This window comes from Gallinula chloropus, assembly GCF_964237585.1.
Source record: "Gallinula chloropus genome assembly, chromosome: 16".
Classification (NCBI taxonomy): domain Eukaryota; kingdom Metazoa; phylum Chordata; class Aves; order Gruiformes; family Rallidae; genus Gallinula; species Gallinula chloropus.
In genome coordinates, this window is record NC_140101.1 from 3,184,038 (window position 1) to 3,201,868 (window position 17,831).

Consider the following 17,831-nt stretch of genomic DNA (forward strand, 5'->3'; position numbering starts at 1 on the left):
ATGAGTCCTCAGGAACTCGATCATAATAAAAATCCTTAGGAAAAATACTTGCCTGTGGCTACCCTGGTCAGGAATAACAGCCAAACCCTTCCCCTCCCCAACACCCCACACCACAACAACGCTTAAATCAACACTATTTCATATCTTACAGTCAAACCCCTTGTATTTTCCATGCCTGCAAACTCCCCTGTTGATACTCTGGTTGATATTCCTGGCCACAGTCAGTGCCAGGATTGTGAAACCCCACATCAGCACCCCTTGTTACTCAGGCTTGAGGGAATTATTGTTCTTTTTTAAAGCAAGAAGCCCCAGCTGATTTTGGGAGAGCACGCTGGGGTAGCTGCACTGCGGCAGCGTGACTGTATTGATCCTGTATTTGCAGTTCTCTCTGTACATGTCAGGACCAGAGGGGTGGGTTGTCCCTAAAGCAAAGCCAGGGTGGGATCTGCTGCCCTCTTTGTCCATCCCCACTGATCAAGGCTGGTGCTTTCCACCAGAAAGACCCCGAGACCCTACAACCTGGGTCTTCCCAGCTCAAGCCTCATGTGTGGATATTCACAGTGCTGCCCACACCGAGGGGGACTGTGGCCACATGTGGCTGTCACCAGTGGGACTGGGTGGGCAGATAGAAGTTACCTGAGGACCCACTGCACACGTGGAAGTGGAAAATCTCCAGCATTACCCAAACCTGCTGCAGCAAGGTTCCCTGGGGAGAGCTCGTAATGAGCTGGGGTGGTAAAACAACCAATAATTCCACCTCGGAGTAGCTACACTGAACTTCAGAGACAGAAATAAAACTTAAAGAAAGAACCCAAAACCAACAAATCTAAGGATAAAGTTTCAACCCCCCCTGCTCGACATAGCTCTCTGGGTACCAGGCTGCTCTGTGCAGGGGCCTCTTCTCCTCTGAACAGATATTTTTTTACTGCAGTGAAGCCTCAAATGCAGCCAGGACCCTGCAGCTCCACAATAACCCTCCTGTTTCATGCTTCCAGCCTCAGTGCCTCCAAGAGGCTTTTTCAAACCTGCCTGGAGCCAGCACAGAAGAGTCATTGTGAAGCCCCCATGGTGCTGCTGGGATGGCTCACACAGAAACTTCACCTTAAAGCTGGAGTGGAGGGAGCCAGCAAACACACAGCTACTGTTCTCCTTTACCCTGCTGGCTTCTTTTACATGAGAATACATTCATTTAAATAAAAAGCTGCATTTATTCTGTGGTGTGGGGACCAGGTATGATGCTATTCAGAAAGAAAATCACTGAATAACACAAATGCATGAATCAGCTCTCCTGTGCTCTCAGGGAGAGTGAAATCAGGGAAAAAAACCCAAAACAATCAGCTATTCTGGCTAGGACAGGATCCCAAAGTCCCTTTTAAACCACCTCTGCTTTCTGAAAATAGCACAAGTTCCTGAACTGAAATGGAAACAAGGCCAGGAGCAGAAGTGACACGATGCAGTCCTGCTCCCTGCTGTGGGGTCGGTCCTGGCAATGCAGCAGCCTCACAGGATGGACTGGGCCACCCAAGGCACCCACCTCTGCTGGGGTGATGTCAGCTACACCGTGTCTGGGGGCCCTGTTATGCTCTAATTTCACATCTCCCAAACAGGAACTGCTTACAGATGTCTTCTACTTACCCTGTCACCCATCTCTCCGCGAATTCCAGTTGGACCAGGAAGGCCAGGTTCACCACTGGCACCTTTGGGACCCTGTTAGGGAGACAAAAAAAGAGTGAGCTACAGCTTGAAGTTCCAGGGAACCCACAGTCCACAGGCTCCACAACATGTTAGAAAAGTCATTTGTCTTGTCCCCCCAGGACCTTGCTGAGTGCTGGGACCACTTGCATCGGTCTGTACAGCTCACAGCCTTCTGCCCCACCACATCTCTAGGAAAATCACATCTGGTGACTCCCAACCAAGTGATGCTCCCAGGAGGGAGCACCCAGTTTCACTGGGATGGGGATGGTGGTTGTGAACACTCCCCTCAGAGAGGGGAGGAAAAAATATGGGGCTCTGCAGCACATCAGAAGGAGGAGTCTGCTGACGACATACAGGCTGGGAGCATCCAGATTGAGGAGGGATGGAGGTGGCTCTACGTAGGTCAAACACAAACCCTTCTTTTGCAAACACTAACTATAAATCACCCTGGCAGGCAGCTGATCTGCCACGTGGAGTTAACAAAGGTGTCAGTCTGGTTCTGGGACATGGAAAGACATCTCCTCCTATCACTGTTGCCATCGCACACTCGTCTTGCCAGATGTTTTGCCAGCTGAAAACAGGGTGGGTGTGAAATCACCCCTGTCAGGATACAGACCTGGAAACCTCGGACACCGGGCGCTCCCATCGGACCTTGAAGACCAAGTGGGCCCTGAAAAGAGAAAGAAAAGCTCTGGTAAGGAGAGAGGTCACAGCCAGGTACGTCACTCGTGTAATTCAATCGGCTCATGGCCAGCAGAGCGTGCAGCTCAGTGCTGCCAACAGACCGCCTATCGCCGTGCTCAGTGTGTACTGAGCTCTGGTGATGTTATTGTCATTATCAGCAGAAATGCTCAGTTGTATGTGTCAGTGCTTAAGGACATGCCACGCTCCTGAGTTGGAGAGATGAGTGACAGCAAAACGTGGTGGCACGATGGAGCACAGAGAAGAGGCGTTAAAGGGGAGCTGCTCTTCCAGGATTCTGCTTTTAATTGATCCAGTTCTGCAAGAAACTAAGGTAAGACATGTGCTGCATGCAAGTAGCTGTGAAAACCAAACATAGTCCATGCCTGCAGTACTGAAACAGGCAGCATCTTGGGCTGTTAGTCCCGGTGTTTTTCAGAGCCTGGCTCACTGGACAGAACAGCAGCATTGCCATTAGGAGTCTCTATTGCTTTCTACTGAGAAAAAAAACACATACATGATTGGATTTAAAAAAAAAACCAACACCCTGAGTAATTTAGGCATCTAAATCCTGTTTTGTAATGTGTCTTCTTGGAATAGACACCTTAGGGAAACTTCCCTGGCCAGGTGGGATTTCAGCTTTGTCTCTGAGCCACCTGTGCTGGGTGCAGCACTAAGAACCACAAATAAACTTCTAAGTGGCCCCCACAGGCAGAAGATCTGTCAGCATGAACTGTCCAACACACCCAAGGAAGCAGCTGTCTCCTAGACTGCAGTGCAGGTATGTCCTGCGATCGATCCAACAGCATCTCCACCTTGCCCTCATTGTTGGCCCTACAAGTTCTCCCAGGTGTGTGAACATCCGCTCACTCTCCTAATATTTTCAGGTCATCACAAAGAGTGAATCTTCATGTGATGTGTGACTTGATGTCCAACCCAAACCAGCTGCCTTTATCCCTGCCTGGCTGCCACCCTGTGCAGAAACCAGGCTCTGCTATGAAGCCAGGGCTGATCTACTGAAACACCACAGCATCATCTTCAAGAAGCTAGAGAATTGCTCAGGGGAGCTTTGTGGTGGCTGTTCCCACTTCTCCACTCAATACAGAGCTCAAGGAAAGTCACACTGAAGTGCACCACAAACAAAGTCACTGTGCCGGTGCCTCGAGCAGCGACAGGACCCGTCAGAGACCAACAGCCTCTGAATGGGCAGCAACCTCAGAGTGCTCCAATAAAAAGTCAAAGTGTTCTGAGCCAAACAGTCCCAACACATGGTGAGCCCTGTAATGCTCTTAGAATCACCCTGGCTTAACTACTTTGCATCTAAATCCAGGTTAGAAATACACAGGGATTCCTTCATCTGCTGTAGCATCCATGGCAGAAGTCTGCACCAATGCAACTAGCTCTACAGCATTTGATTTTTGGCTGTAATGACATGATATCTTTTCTGGGACCAGCTGTTTTGATGAAGAATTGCAGACATATAAGACATTATTAATTTAGTTTATGTCTAAAGCTGATTTCCCTCTCCTTGGAAGTTTAAAGAGCAGCTCCTCACAAACAATAAATCACCACACAGCTCAATTTCTTCCAACTGGCACACACCAGAAATCACATCAGACTTGCTGTGGGCTTCTGGGTTTCAAAATCAAATCAACAAAGGGAAAAAAAAGAGAAGAAAAACCAGCCCAACCAAGCCACTGGAAGGTCAGGTCCAACCACAATGGCAGCACTAGTTGGAGAGTCCAAAATAAAAGATACCCCAGCATTTTTAATAGCGTGGAAAAAAACTCCCCATGCTTTTATCATCCAGAGGTGATTTATTACCATCTCTGCAGATCAGCAGGGACACAACAGGTAGCCATGCAGTTACTGTCAGGTTTGCATGGGAACTCCTGCAGATTTTTATTCCTCAGGCTCCCAGGTGATGCAGGGAATGCAGCGAAAGCAGGAACAAGATGCTCCAGTGAGGACCTCCGTGGTTTTTAAACCCAGACATCTCAAAAAGTTGTCAGTCCAACAGAGTAAAAGTGAAACCTGCTAGAGCTGGGAGGAGGGGGGGGGGGTGGTGTGTTTGTTTCCTAGGGCTTGGATCTACAAGCTCACAGCCAGAAAACGCTGCTGCAGTACTGGGTGGGATAGGAAACGTGTGAAGGGATTCCCCACCTGTAAACCCTATGGTTGGGAACTTCAGGGTGTTTCCAAGCAGTTGGGAAAAGCACACAACTGTGTGCAAGAGAGGCAAAAGATTGCCAACAGGGCTACAAACTTTTTAACGCTTCTCAAGCCCCCCCTCCATGGATCACCATGACAATGCGTGGGGCTTCCCAGTTGGGCAGCGAATCTCTGCTGCACCCAGGAATGGGAAGGATGTGATGTCTCCTGCTGGTGGCAACGTAGGCTGCAATAGCTTTACAGGGGTTTTGCTTCATTAATGTCTTGCCTTCAGCACTAGATGAACCTTATTAGTAGTGCCTAATCAGGGCATTGCTGACTGTCCATCCAGTCTCTCCTGTGCGACCACAGCAGCTCCACAAACCTCTTGAGCATCCGCAGCTTTCTTTGCAAACCAAATATAAGGGATCACTGTGTTTGCATGGAGCTGAGAGAGCAGAATCTGACCCGCTTACAGGGGAGTAATTCCTTTGCTGCCAAAGCTCCCCAGAAACAATACCAAGAGAGAACATGGCCCTTTATTTTATCCTGAGAGCAATCCCAGGTACTGAGCTCTATTTGATTTACAAGCAGCGTTGTACTTACAGTTGCTCCTCGGGGTCCTGGCAGACCTCTCTCACCAGGAATACCAACATCACCCTGCAATGACACCAAAGTGCTGTTTAGGAACCATGAACCTGCCCTTCCTGGAAAATATTGCTGTATCCTGAGCTATTTCAACCCCAAACTCCCTGCCCCATCCAGCATGCCACCCCACCTGCCCTGGGGGGCTTTGACCTCTACTGCCATACAGCACAGAGGTGCCCACCCATCTGGCTGGCACCCTGCTCACTGCATAGCTCCACACAAGCATGGGGCTGCCTGGGGGTGCTCATCACCATGGCTCACACACCTTGCCAGTGGCACAGCTCCTAAAGCATTACTGAAAGTTTTTATTTGTGTGGAGGAGCAACACAGGAGCTCCAGCTTTGCAGCTTGGATTAACGGATGCTCATCAGGGCTCATGCTAAGTGTAAGTGATGGGGATACGTACAGGGACGCCTGGCTCTCCAGAGGGACCTGCCTCTCCCATCTCTCCAGGACTGCCCTGTGGAGGAGAAAGCAAATGCTCGGTTAGGGCACAACTTCAGAGTCATTTCTAGCCTATATAGTCACAGAAGGATGAGGGACTTAAAACTTGGACCTGGAAATAAGAACAGCTTTAAACTTTCAACAGATTTAAGGCCAAGAAGAGAACACTAAACTAAACAATGGAGATTTAAAGAACAGGTGGGCTGGGACTGGTGATGAGGGAGGGCTGCCAGCAACTGGGCAGTGCTATCATATCCCACCTTGGGCTGAGCGAGACAGGGATGCTCATTTGGAGGCATTCTCAGGACACTCATTTCATCTGCTTCTGCATCACCTTGATGCAAGAAGCATCCTCCTGCAGTGCTCTCATGCATGAGGGTTAGCAATAATAACAATACAGGTACAGAAGGGGAAATTCAGAAAGGAAGAAGGATGGAAAACTAATAGAGAAGCTTTCCAGAACAGCTTTGTTCAGGACTGTTTTGGTCCATTTGAGGCTTTATTTTGTCTCACAGGTAGGTGCCAATCAAAAGCTCCATGGAAGCTCCAGAGGCAAGGGAAACATCTCCAAAAAGCAAGATGAGATAATGCTGCTCCTGCTTGCAGACGCTCAGCCTTTTGTTCCCCAAAGATGAAGCCTGCTCTTGGGACAAAAGGGGGAATTCTTCCTCCTGAGGTTTACTAAACCAGTGACGACTCTCCTGTGTATCTGATAAGTCTTAACTGAACCAGGCACAAGAGCTGGCCCTGCTCTTGCTGAGACATCTCAGTCCCTATACCTAATGCCTCCTCCTCACTGCCTGGGGAACCCAACCCAGGCAGGAATGCTGACACCATCACTTCAGGGTAAGTCCTGCCAGGATGTACGTGTGGGCACCAAGCCCCACAAGCTGAAAAGCCCTGCTGTGACAAGTTAGCAACTCCCCCACCAGAACCCACCATCAGAGAGAGTGTCACTTACTGGTTCACCCTTCGAGCCTTTAATACCTGCTCTTCCAGGCAGTCCCTGAGAAACAGAGCCAAAACAAAACACAAACCAATATTAAAGCAACCTCAGAGAAGCAGAGTTACTAAATTTGTTATTCTGGTCTGATTTGACACACAAAGAGCAACGTTTGCTGGAAGCAGTGGAGGATTTTACATTTCACCATGAAAATTATGGCTTCAGTTTCTCTCTTGCTCGCTGCCCTAGCAGCTCTGTGTACCCTGATCCTGGATAGCTGGAGCAAAGAGGAGGGATATACAAATAGAGCAACAGCAGCAATTGTTTTGCAGAGCAGAAACCTCACTCCAAAGGTGTTAAAATATTCTGTATGACAGGAAAACAAGGAATAATTTACCTTCATTTAAATAGCTGGGACACTGGAGAGGTGAAACATTTTGCCAGCAAACAAGGGCAGAGCCCAGGGTACTGTTCAGTGATGGTTACACGTATCCCAGATCTTACCTCCCTGTGTAGGGGATGCATGTCACTGGGATGTGGAAGAGAAACTCCCTCTCAAATTTAAATCTTAAACAGACCCAGAGTGGCCAAAAGCCAGGGTTTTACTACCATTAGTACATGGTTGCTATTCTGGATGATTTCCATTCTGTTGCTCCCTTGTTTGTATGAAATGTCCCATGTGAAACGATGCACAACATGACCCCCACTCCCCAGGAAGGATCTCTGTACACTGGCCAAGCTGCTGTACCCCCCCCAAAGGTGGTGGGTCCTGCTGCCATACTCACCGGCAGTCCGTTGGGCCCCTTCTCTCCAGGAATACCCATGCGAGCTGCATCACCCTGTGGGTATTGAGAGGTTAGCAGAGACCCTCTGCTACTGGGAAATGGTCTGACACAGGTAGGACACACATTCCCAACCAGGCATTTGTCATCTTCTCCCTCCCCTTAAACAAACCTGTGGTGTCTACAGGAGGTAGGAACCCACTGGCCACCGTGTGCCCAGAGCTGCCAGGTCTCTCCCTAGACCTCTTTCAGCTCCCAGCTTTCCCTGGCAGCACACGGTCCATGCTCCTGTGGGATCACCACTCAAAAACCAGGCAACTAGAACCTGACAGCACTGTGTCTACAGGCAATTAAAATAACCAGATGTGTCTGTCAACAGCTCTGAAAAGGCATCTCTGAAGGCCTAGAGTCAGCTAATGGGAACACTAAGTGTAGGGACACAGCTGAGTTTAGATCATATGTGCGTGGCCCGTTCGAGCATCTTCTTTCCTTGGGGAATTTCCCCGGCATTAATTAACAGGAACAATGTCACTCTTCTTCACTAGTTATGCTATTGGAAAACTTTACAAGGAAAAGCTTTCCAGCCACAGTCTTTCTTGATGAGCACCAGGGGCTTTGCAACACACACGGGACAGTAACAGAAATCTTTCCTGCAGTGTTTAAGTAGGACTTTACAAACCTTCTCACCATCGAGTCCAGGAGCTCCATCCCGTCCATCCTTACCAGGCATACCCTGCAACCAAGCACAAGGCAGGTTAAGGTTATGAGGACACTGTGGTTTGCAAAGTACATTCAAAAAGAACCCTTTGGCAGCGAGTCCAACTCTGGTTGTACTGGGAGACAGGGAGGTATTTCATGAAGAGCAGCACAACTAGACCCAGTTCCAACCAGGATTACAAACACTGAAGGTTACACAGACCCACAAAGCAGAAGTTAGTAAACAAAGACTGTAAGACACAAGGTTTCTCCTGTCATGTCTTATCTGCAACACAGTGATACTTGTATCTTCCTTAATTGACTTACAGGTTCTCCTATGAGTCCACGAGCCCCTGGGTTTCCTTTTGGTCCAGGTCTACCCTAGAAATCAACAACAAATCCTGCATTACTCAAAAAAACCTCAAGAACAATCAGACATCAAAGGTAATCACTCTCTGTAGGGACATCTCAATCAGTTTGTGCTGACCCCTGTCTGGTTCACACAGCTGTGTTGGGTCCTTTAGGACAGATCAGAAACCTCACCCAATGCTGGCTGCAGCACCTGGGAGAAGTCTGGATTGTTTTAAGGGACAGGGTTGTAAGATCTGATCCCTGTGCTCTGGACTGTACAAAACACTTTGGCATCTTAGTACCTGGGCACCTTTGATAAGACTTTAACATCTCATTTTTGAGAGGAATACTTTCATCCCTTTCACCTCCTGGTCAAATAAACAGGGTGGGGAACAAGCCATAATAAGCCTGTCAGACAGACTCCTTTGAGTGTCTCGTCCAGTGTTTAGACAAATAGGTGTTTTACTGCACTTACAGAATCGCCTTTGGGCCCCCTGAATCCTTGAGGTCCTTTGTTCCCTTGGTCTCCCTACAAGAGAGAGGGAAAAGCCATTAAGCATCTTCATCACGCAGTGACAAAGCTGGTGTTTCAAGGGCATAAATGATGATGGTTTCTCTCTGCTGTTTGCTGGTGTTTGCAGCGACAGGAGGGAAAAGGGAAAGGGGATAATCTGATGGACATGGTCAGCACACCCCTCCTGTTTGCTGGCAGCAAAGAGGTGAGTGCAGGAGGGATACAGCTCAGGCTTTGGTCAGGGGTGGCAGGGCCACTGAGGAACAGATACGTACAGCTTTTCCTGGAGGTCCTGGGATGCCAGGTGGCCCTCTGAAACCAATGTCACCCTGCACAGAATAACATACATCATTGTAACGCTGTGGTTGGCAGAGGGTGAAGTAGCAGCATTCCCCACCTTACACCACAGCCTAAGAAAACACACACAGCCCTGGAAGGGTACCCCATCCCTCTAGCTAGCTTGCAATGCAGTCTTGAAAAGATCCCCCTCTGAACAAGCAGGTTTTTACTTTGTATCTCCCCACCCTTCTCCCTGGGATACACTGATGTCATTCATGGCCTCGGTATCTTGATAACACTCTTGTTCCTGAATAAATGGATGCCTATCAAATTCAAACCCATTCAGACTCTAGGGCAATGGGCAAGGGACCTTGGAAAAAGTCCAAAGCCACAATGAGCTGGAGTCTGAGCCTGTTCCCACCAAGGACACTTCTCATGTCCTGAAAAACCTTTCTCTACCAGTGATTCTTTGGCTTTTCCTTGTAAAGCAACAGGACAGAAAGTGAAGTGGTTATGAAAGTTTTCTCTGCTTTTTGGCAAGATTCTTTAGCACTGCCAGCCCTGCAAGGACAGCACTGCTTCCTTCTGGTCTGAAAGCTTCAATCAACACTGGGTCTGATCCTGTCAGTCCCTCGTGTATGGAGGCTCCTCCTGCCTTTGGAAGGATGTTCTGCTTGGGGAAGTGTGCAGGACAGAGCTTGCACTTTGCAGGTTCCCCAGCAGCCTTCAGTAAAGACAAATGCCACTTGGACCTTGCATGAGAAAAACTGGTGGTGGAGGAGGGAGGAAAAAAGCCCCCACAAAAAAACCCCCAAAACCAGGATAAGGTTTTTCTTACTCTGTCACCAGCTGGACCCATTGGACCAGGGAGGCCTCTTAGTCCTCTTGGGCCCTAATTAAGAAAACAAATCTGTTAAAAGCCAATCACCATTAAACATAAAAATGGCAGAATATCACAATGTAACAACTCATCAACACAGAAAACATTAAAAAAAAACAGTGAAGAGCAGCAGAAAGCTCAGCCTTCTGGTACACAAACAGGACACTTTCCCCTTTGGTGACCACCTCTGAGCCAGTGACAGTGGACACAGCCCGTGCAGACATGCAGCCAGGGTGCCTGCTCCCCCAGCCCACCCGCCAGGCTGTCAAGCCAGCCCAGAGCTCAGCCTCAGATCCCCACCACCAGATGATGTTCAGAGCTCTCCCAGAGCACCAGCAAGAAAGCAGCTATCACCTGGATGTTTCCTCCAAGGTGAGGTACCAGAAGCAGGACCTGAATTAAAGCCTGGTTTCTTTTTTCCCAGCACCAACTTTCACATCTGTTATTACACAGAGGCAAGAGCTGCCTGTGTAATGCAAAATGACTGATGGAACCACTGAGTTTCACAGTGACAAGGTATGGGAATGGCTCTGAAGAGTAGGTGTTACCTGCAAGCCAACGCTGCCAGGAATGCCTGGAGGACCAGGAGGGCCAGGATTACCCTGGAAGAGAAAAATTAATTAGATAAAAGGCATGAAGCTGCCTATCCCAACCCAGGGACCTTCCTGTCTGTCTTCTCCTTCAGCTCTTTCCCACCCAGATTTCTGCTTCTACATTATAGACAATTCCTTCTATGCACAAGAACACTTGATCAGTCAGGAATTTGCCTGAGTGATTAATGCTCCTGAGCTGACATCCCTGCATGTGAAACAACAGGAGCTGACTTATCAAACTGATCTTAATGTTATGGTCATTGGGAAGATGAATTTCCTTGAAGTGTGAGCACAGGCAGGGCCATGGGAGCAAATACACATCTGTCATAGTAACTTCTCCCTGATGTTCAGCTGACTGCCTCATTTCTCCCTGTCTTCCTGCAGAAACCATGTCTTAAAGAGAAAAATCCACCCCCAGTGCCCCTCAAATTGAAGTTTACCTTCTCTCCTTCTTTTCCTATTTCACCAGGTTCTCCTTTGTGACCAGTGTGCCCCTAGAAATAAAAGCTCCAGTTACCCATGTACAAGACTCATTTCAAAACTAAAGACCTAAACCCATATAATGCAAACAGCTTACTGGGAAAATAATCTATACGTGTGCAATAAGGGTGTGAATGGAGGTCACTTCTGGGTTAATAAGCCAGGCACCATTCCTCTGCTGGGTATCACTGTGTGTCAGGATTGATCTAGTTTCAGGAAACACCCAGATTGGCTTTTCAAGAGAGATGTATGGTGAGATGAGGCTACAGGTCTCTGGTTGCAATTCTTCATTACAGGTCAAGGACCAGGACTCAGTTCCCATCGCTTTTGAAAATGGGGCTGAGATGCCTCCAAAACCTCCATTCTGTACCTCTAACCTCCCATTTTGTTTAAGTACTCTTTGATGTCTGCACCAGGCAGCTCGCACGTCCCACTGGAATCTTTTCTATGAACTCAGATTCAATTTGCTTCTTGGCTCCCTCCCTATTATTGTAGGAGACACCCTGACTAATTTCAGCCACGGCAGATGTTATTCCTCACCACACAAAAGGTCCTCTGCATCATTTGCATTGTAATTGGAGACCTCAGCAGGCTTTTCCATTTCATAAGCTATGAGTTTTGAAGTTATACCCTAAACACCGTGCATTTCTAATGATATTTATGACTCAGCTCAGAGACCAGACCTGCAAAAGGTCAGTTCATGAGAAGCTGAGAACATCCCAGGAGATGTTCCACCCATTCCCAACTTCTGCTACAGCCTGCTAAAACCAAAAATATAACTCAAGTGACTTATTACTTTGGTGTAACCTCCCACATGGAATTCATATGGACCATAGAGGGGACAGGAGAGATGTTTTACTGCTGAGTGAGGGTTGCAACTCAGAATGCACACACTGGAATCAAACGACATAAACAGAAAGCTGTCTGGTGCTACACTGGGTATAAAATGACAACTAAGTTTGTATTTAATCATGTAAGTGAATTGTATTTAGTCATGTCTTGCTATGGCAGAATGTGCATCTCTGCATACAGGGGCTGTGAGTGTGATTTATGAACTGGGGGGATTTCTCACAGCTCTCTGAGGCCTGGGAAGGCAGCACGCTGTCTGTGAGGCTGCCTGGAGCTGCTGCTCACCCCCTCACAAAGCTGGCACGGTGCGTGGGTGGTTGTGCTGCAAAGGGTTAAATCACATTTGTGGGAAAGAAACAGCCTGGAGTCAAAGCCAGTGGTTGGATCTCCCATCGGACAAGGGCTGCAGCCCTGTGAGGGCTGGAGCTCGCTGGGTGCTCGCAAGGCCTCTTGCTGAAGGCGGAGGGAGAGCGCTCACACGCTTTGCTGGCAGTTTCTGTGGGACTGGGTTCAGGGGCAGAGCAGCCACGGCTGTGGGGCAGGATCAGCGTGTGGAGGGCAGGATCAGGCCCTTCGTTCCCCTCCTTTCTCATATTTGGCCATGTCAGGGGGTTTCTGTTTCGGTAGTGAACCCAGGCAAAGGCATGGCTGGCAGGGAGAGCTGTGGAGCTTACAGGAGACACGTGCTGTATATAAACCAGTTTAATCCCAGGTGTTCGGAGCATGATTTGTTTTGGGAGACAGACCCTTGTATCTGCAGGTGGCATGTCCTTACCTTGAACCCTGGCATTCCTGGGGGGCCTGGAGGGCCTGGGGGGCACAGAGCTGGGCACTGCAAGGAACAGAAACACTCATTTCAAGCACGCTCAGCACATGCAGACAAGAGGAAAAAAGCTCATGGGGGTTTTGGCTCTAAACCCACTAAACCGAATTAATCCATAGCATCATGGATTCTCTGGGATTTCCCTATGGCAGAGGGTCCTAAACTGGCACTCAGGCCCCCTGGGAACCCACAAAATAAGGATTTATAAACGCTCTGCTTCACTCTGAGCACGGGCTGTAAGAAATTCTGAAGGCTGACAGTTGTCTACAGTCCAAAATGCTGGAGAGTCACAGTTCCCCAGTGAAACCAGACCAGTATCATGTCAATCATTAAGAGCATACTTAAATCTACATAGTCATTGACCCCTGTTGATTTCCATTAGACAACTCACCTAACTGAAACAACGACAAGTGATAGACTTTATCAGAAGGGGACTTATTAAAAATGATCCCAAATACCAGTAAGCTGGTATCTGCAGATGTCTTGGGGTGGGTGAGCCCATGGTGGGAGCTCTAGATTGACTGGGAACAAATCAGAACATGCATGGAAACTTAACAGAGACTTAAAAGGCTGTAATCTAAAAACTATAAATAAGGAATGAGATATTTGTCTGTAGCTTTTCTTTCATTTGTTTGTTTTTTCTCTTAGAGAAACCCGAGGCTACACCTTTGCAGCAGAAACTTAATTTTCTAGTATATTCCACAGGGTAAATTCAATTAAACTTGCAGAAATAGTATCATTTTCTATTAACTTCTCCATGATGTGCCATAAGGCAGTCTAAACTGACTCTGAGCTTTTTTTGGGGCACGCCAATTAGAAAACCAAAGATGCTGTCACAACAAACAGCTGTGAAATCTGGAAATGTCACTTCCATCGTTCACAGACTTAACACTCCTCTCATTCCCTTGAAAGAAAGGAATCGAGACTTTCTCATAAGGAAGGAAGCCTAAACAAAGCATATGCCCATAGGAACCTGGTGCCACCATCCATGGAAATAAACAGTGCAACATGCACGACCTTTTCTCTTGCAAAGCAGGCTTGGAAACAGATGTGTGAAAACCCATTGTCATTTACCAAATGTTAAAGTTATTTTGGAAATAAAAAGAACCTATGAAAACCCCACAGTTTGGAAAGCACACTGGAAAGCAGCAAAGATCAAGGAAAAGGTCAGCAGTAGCTTATCTACCTCCTTGAAAGGACATCTCAGGCTTGTGAATACGCACACAATGCTGCTGTGCTCTGCAGTATCATAGAATCATAGACTGGTCTGGGTTGGAAGGGATCCCAAGGATAATAGAGTTCCAACCCTGGATCCACAGGCAGAGCCACCAACCTCCAGGCCTGGAGCTACTCAAGGTATGGCAGTTTAGACCCATGTCTGCAGGTCTGAATGGTCAAAGGCCTGACAGTCGCTGAGGTATGCCAATCAAAGTCACATCAGGCATTAAACCAAAAAATAAACATAAAGAAAAACCTACCTGAATGTCCCCACCACCATTGGGAAGATTGCCTGGAAGACCCTGCAATTCGGGAAACATGGTCTCTTAAACACAGCAAGACAGATGCCAGGAGGAAACACAGTTTCTTGGAGATGCCCTTTATGGATCCAGCTCAGTTGGATCTGCACAAAGCAGTTACCCAGCCCCACAGCATAAAATGCAGCTCCTGAGTACAGGGAGTTATGAGCTGCACCAGCCCTCAGACAAGTCAGTGGTGTAAGCATCCTCTGGAGATGCACAGCTGAGCTTGGGGAAGAGCTCTGAGCCTTAAGTGAAGAGAAGAGCAGTTGTGCTTGGCCTTCTCCTAGCCTGGGGAAGACCTTCCAATACCACTACCCAACCCTCCAGAGCCACCACAGCAAACCTAAAGCACAGACTTGCTGCTCTCAAGCCCTACAAGAACATATCATAACCCAAACAACCATATAAACCTCACTTGAGAGAGCAGAAAGCCCACCCTGTGGATCCCTCTATACCACAAAGCACAGATGGCATTGGGTTCCTCCACCCACAGCACACAAATAGTACACAGGAGATCATCAACACACCCAAGTGCAGGCAGTGGCAAGTCACTGCTCTTCTTGGGGCACAGTGCTTATGGCCTGCTGAAACTTAGCCTGGAAAGGGAGTGCTCATGGCAATCATGGGAAATGAAAAGTGCACGTTCAGGCAGCAAGAAGACAATTCTGGTGCCCCCATGGGAATTTTCTTATCTTTATCTGAGAGTCAACTTACAGGAGGTCCGGGTGGTCCAGGAGGCCCTGGGAATCCTGGCAGACCAAAAGGTCCCTAAGAAGAGTGAAAAATAAGAAGAATTCCCCTTTTTAACCATTTCAATGAACATGCAAAGGGAGGGGAAGGGTGGCTACCAAACACCATTGCACATTTCTGAATGGGGGGCAAGATATCTCTAATGGGACTAAACTACACCTTTCCTTCTGCAGAGGCTTCTATGACTGCAAAGAGAACAGCAGATGCATGTGGGAGTGTAGGGCTTGGGACAGAAGAGCATGACCTTGCACCTCCATCCCTGCTTCCCCTGGCTCTGTACCTCTCCAGTGGAGCTGTGGGCACCCAAAAACGATGGTATGCTTCTGCAGAATGGGCACCCTCAGATCAGACACACTCTGTGCAGTAACTTCTTTTGAGGATGCTAAAAGTAGACACCAGCTGGTAACTGACCTCTGTTCTCATGACACTGGCTGCTATATCTTACTCATATTTGGAAGGGAAAGATATGGCTGCAAGCACCTGCATACCTTTGGCATTGCACTGGTTGACTGGGGTGACCCTACATAAGCTGATACAAGGAGTAGCACTGCCTGTGGGCAGAGTGCATCACGCTTCCAGACTGGGGTAAGAGACCAGAAATGTACCTCATTCTTCTGTGTTTGTGGTATGTTCAGTAAAAGAGGATGAAATGTAGGAGAAACTCACAGGAGGACCCCGAAATCCATTTCCACCTGGGAGGCCACTGGGTCCTGGAGGCCCCTGATGAACAGAGAGAAGAGTCTTTACACCCAGGGCAACTTCACATAGCTGCCAAAGCCCCGGGGCAAACAAAGTCTGGCTGTCCTCACTGATCTCAGCCCCCTGAGGGGCTCAATCCTGCACCCAGACCATTGGTTCACCAATGCACATTCTTCTTTTTGCTCCACCTTCCCATGGAGCACGCTTTTCTCATCAGGTGTTGCCAACCCTTCTGACACAGGGCAGTTCCCAGGGTATCCAATAAAGCTAATATAATAATTTGTAACTCTTTTTTTTAAAGAAAAAGAGCCTTGTTACTTACTGGAGGTCCTGGTAGTCCTTTGCCCTGGAAAGAACATTTAAAACAGTAAAAATCACTTAAAAACTGAACATACAGGGGAAAAAAAACCCCTCAGAAAACACTGCTTTGCTTTTTTTTTTTTTTCTTTTAAGTTTCCTTAGTACTCCCCTGTCCCCAATTATTGTAATTTGCAATCAGAGCAGAGCTGGAGTCTTGATGAATCCTTTTGTTGCCTCTAATCATTTGTATTCCCTTTACATCGCTGTTACCTACAAGTCAGCTCTAAGTAAAGCCACGTACAGCGAGGAAGCGGGATGCAGGGAGTTATGAAGACAACATTCTCCTTTATCTACCCTTTATCTACTTTTCCCTTCTTTATTTTTTCCTTTTCTTTTTTATTTTTCCTTTTGTTTTTTGTTAGAAATCAGATAACATCTAATAATTTCAATGGGATTTCATCTGCTGGCCTTTATCCCAAGCTCACTTATCACATCTCAGAGACTAAAACCAGCCCCTGTGTTGCCAGAACAGGTCATACACACACGTTTAAACATGTCAAACAGTATTTCTCACCCATTCAGGCTTTGATCCCTTTGTTTTGGGATAGCAGACCTCTCATCACCTCCTGTTGATTATTACACACCATCTTTACGTGTGCAGTTCTCAGAGTTACTTACGGCTGCTCCGGGTGGCCCAGAAGGTCCTAACGCACCCTGTGGATATAAAACAGAGTGCAAATTATCAGGGATAAATCACTGTGGTTTTACCCTGTGGATAAACACCAGTGCCTGCTCTCCTCAACACCAGCCTTTGCTTGAGAACTCCAGCAGCAGCTTACAGAAACAGCATGTAACTGGAGATGCCCAGTTGAATTCACCAAATATAAGGACAGAAGCTTATGGATAATGATTCTGTCATCCCTGATTAATTACTTGATTGAAGAACATGGTAAGTCAATCGGGATGGATGTTCAAAATCAGCCCAAGAGACACTCTTCACCATTTGCTGGTCAAAAGAGAGTAAGGATTAAAACACGAGCTGCTCCTAATAGATGTTGCTGAAAATCACACTGGCCTTAAATTAGTCTCCACAAATATCTAAATGTTCATAAATTTAATTTCATCTATTTGAAATATCCCCATTCATAATACATTCACATTATGGATCTAATGACTAAATTATCTGAATCTATTTGCAAGATTTGGACTTGTTTGAGTTCATTTTATTAATTCATACATTTTCTCTTCAAGCAAAGATGAAGATTTGGCAGCTTTTGCCTCTTCACTAGCTTCCTTGGCAAGTCCCCAGTCTCCTTTTCCCAATCTGCATTTTTATTCTTAAGAGTTCAGTGATCTTATGGCTTAGACTAGAATTAAGTCACTCTTCAGGTTGTTACAGTCCTGCTCAACTGAAGACAAGACAGACCTTCATCCCTTTGCTGCACTGCAAAGATGCCACAATTGGCCAGCAGACTGTAAAATTAATTACAGGTGGTAATTCTGAAACAGAATGTGAATGGAAATATAAAAATGGACCAAAAAACCCCTAGTGCAGTGGCCTGACCTTGGCCAGCAGCTGTTAAGGTATCCCCAGGATATACTGGGTGTGCATTGCTGACTGATGCCCTGGGGTCTGAAAGACACCTCAGAAAACAGCTGCTGCTGCAGCAGGGCAAAGAAAAGCAGTGGCAGCAGCTGATGAGGGCAGACTGGTTTTGTCATTTCCTTTTAAAATGAATTTTTTTTAAGAAAG

At 47.3% G+C, this 17,831-nt stretch overlaps 1 protein-coding gene across 1 annotated transcript in view; it reads right to left on the minus strand.

Annotated features, from left to right (window-relative positions):
• COL9A3 (collagen type IX alpha 3 chain) overlaps positions 1-17,831 on the minus strand; it is a gene marked incomplete at its 5' end in the record, with an annotated part of 36,275 nt that overhangs the window by 8,003 nt on the left and 10,441 nt on the right. Inside the window, 19 exons of the mRNA XM_084271617.1 lie at positions 1,636-1,707; positions 2,312-2,365; positions 5,134-5,187; positions 5,582-5,635; positions 6,581-6,625; positions 7,348-7,401; positions 8,024-8,077; positions 8,368-8,421; positions 8,867-8,920; positions 9,181-9,234; positions 10,023-10,076; positions 10,613-10,666; positions 11,098-11,151; positions 12,762-12,818; positions 14,288-14,329; positions 15,044-15,097; positions 15,746-15,799; positions 16,101-16,124; positions 16,757-16,792. Of these exons, the coding sequence (XP_084127743.1) occupies positions 1,636-1,707; positions 2,312-2,365; positions 5,134-5,187; positions 5,582-5,635; positions 6,581-6,625; positions 7,348-7,401; positions 8,024-8,077; positions 8,368-8,421; positions 8,867-8,920; positions 9,181-9,234; positions 10,023-10,076; positions 10,613-10,666; positions 11,098-11,151; positions 12,762-12,818; positions 14,288-14,329; positions 15,044-15,097; positions 15,746-15,799; positions 16,101-16,124; positions 16,757-16,792 (978 nt within the window). The remainder of the gene's footprint in view (positions 1-1,635; positions 1,708-2,311; positions 2,366-5,133; positions 5,188-5,581; positions 5,636-6,580; positions 6,626-7,347; positions 7,402-8,023; positions 8,078-8,367; positions 8,422-8,866; positions 8,921-9,180; positions 9,235-10,022; positions 10,077-10,612; positions 10,667-11,097; positions 11,152-12,761; positions 12,819-14,287; positions 14,330-15,043; positions 15,098-15,745; positions 15,800-16,100; positions 16,125-16,756; positions 16,793-17,831) is intronic.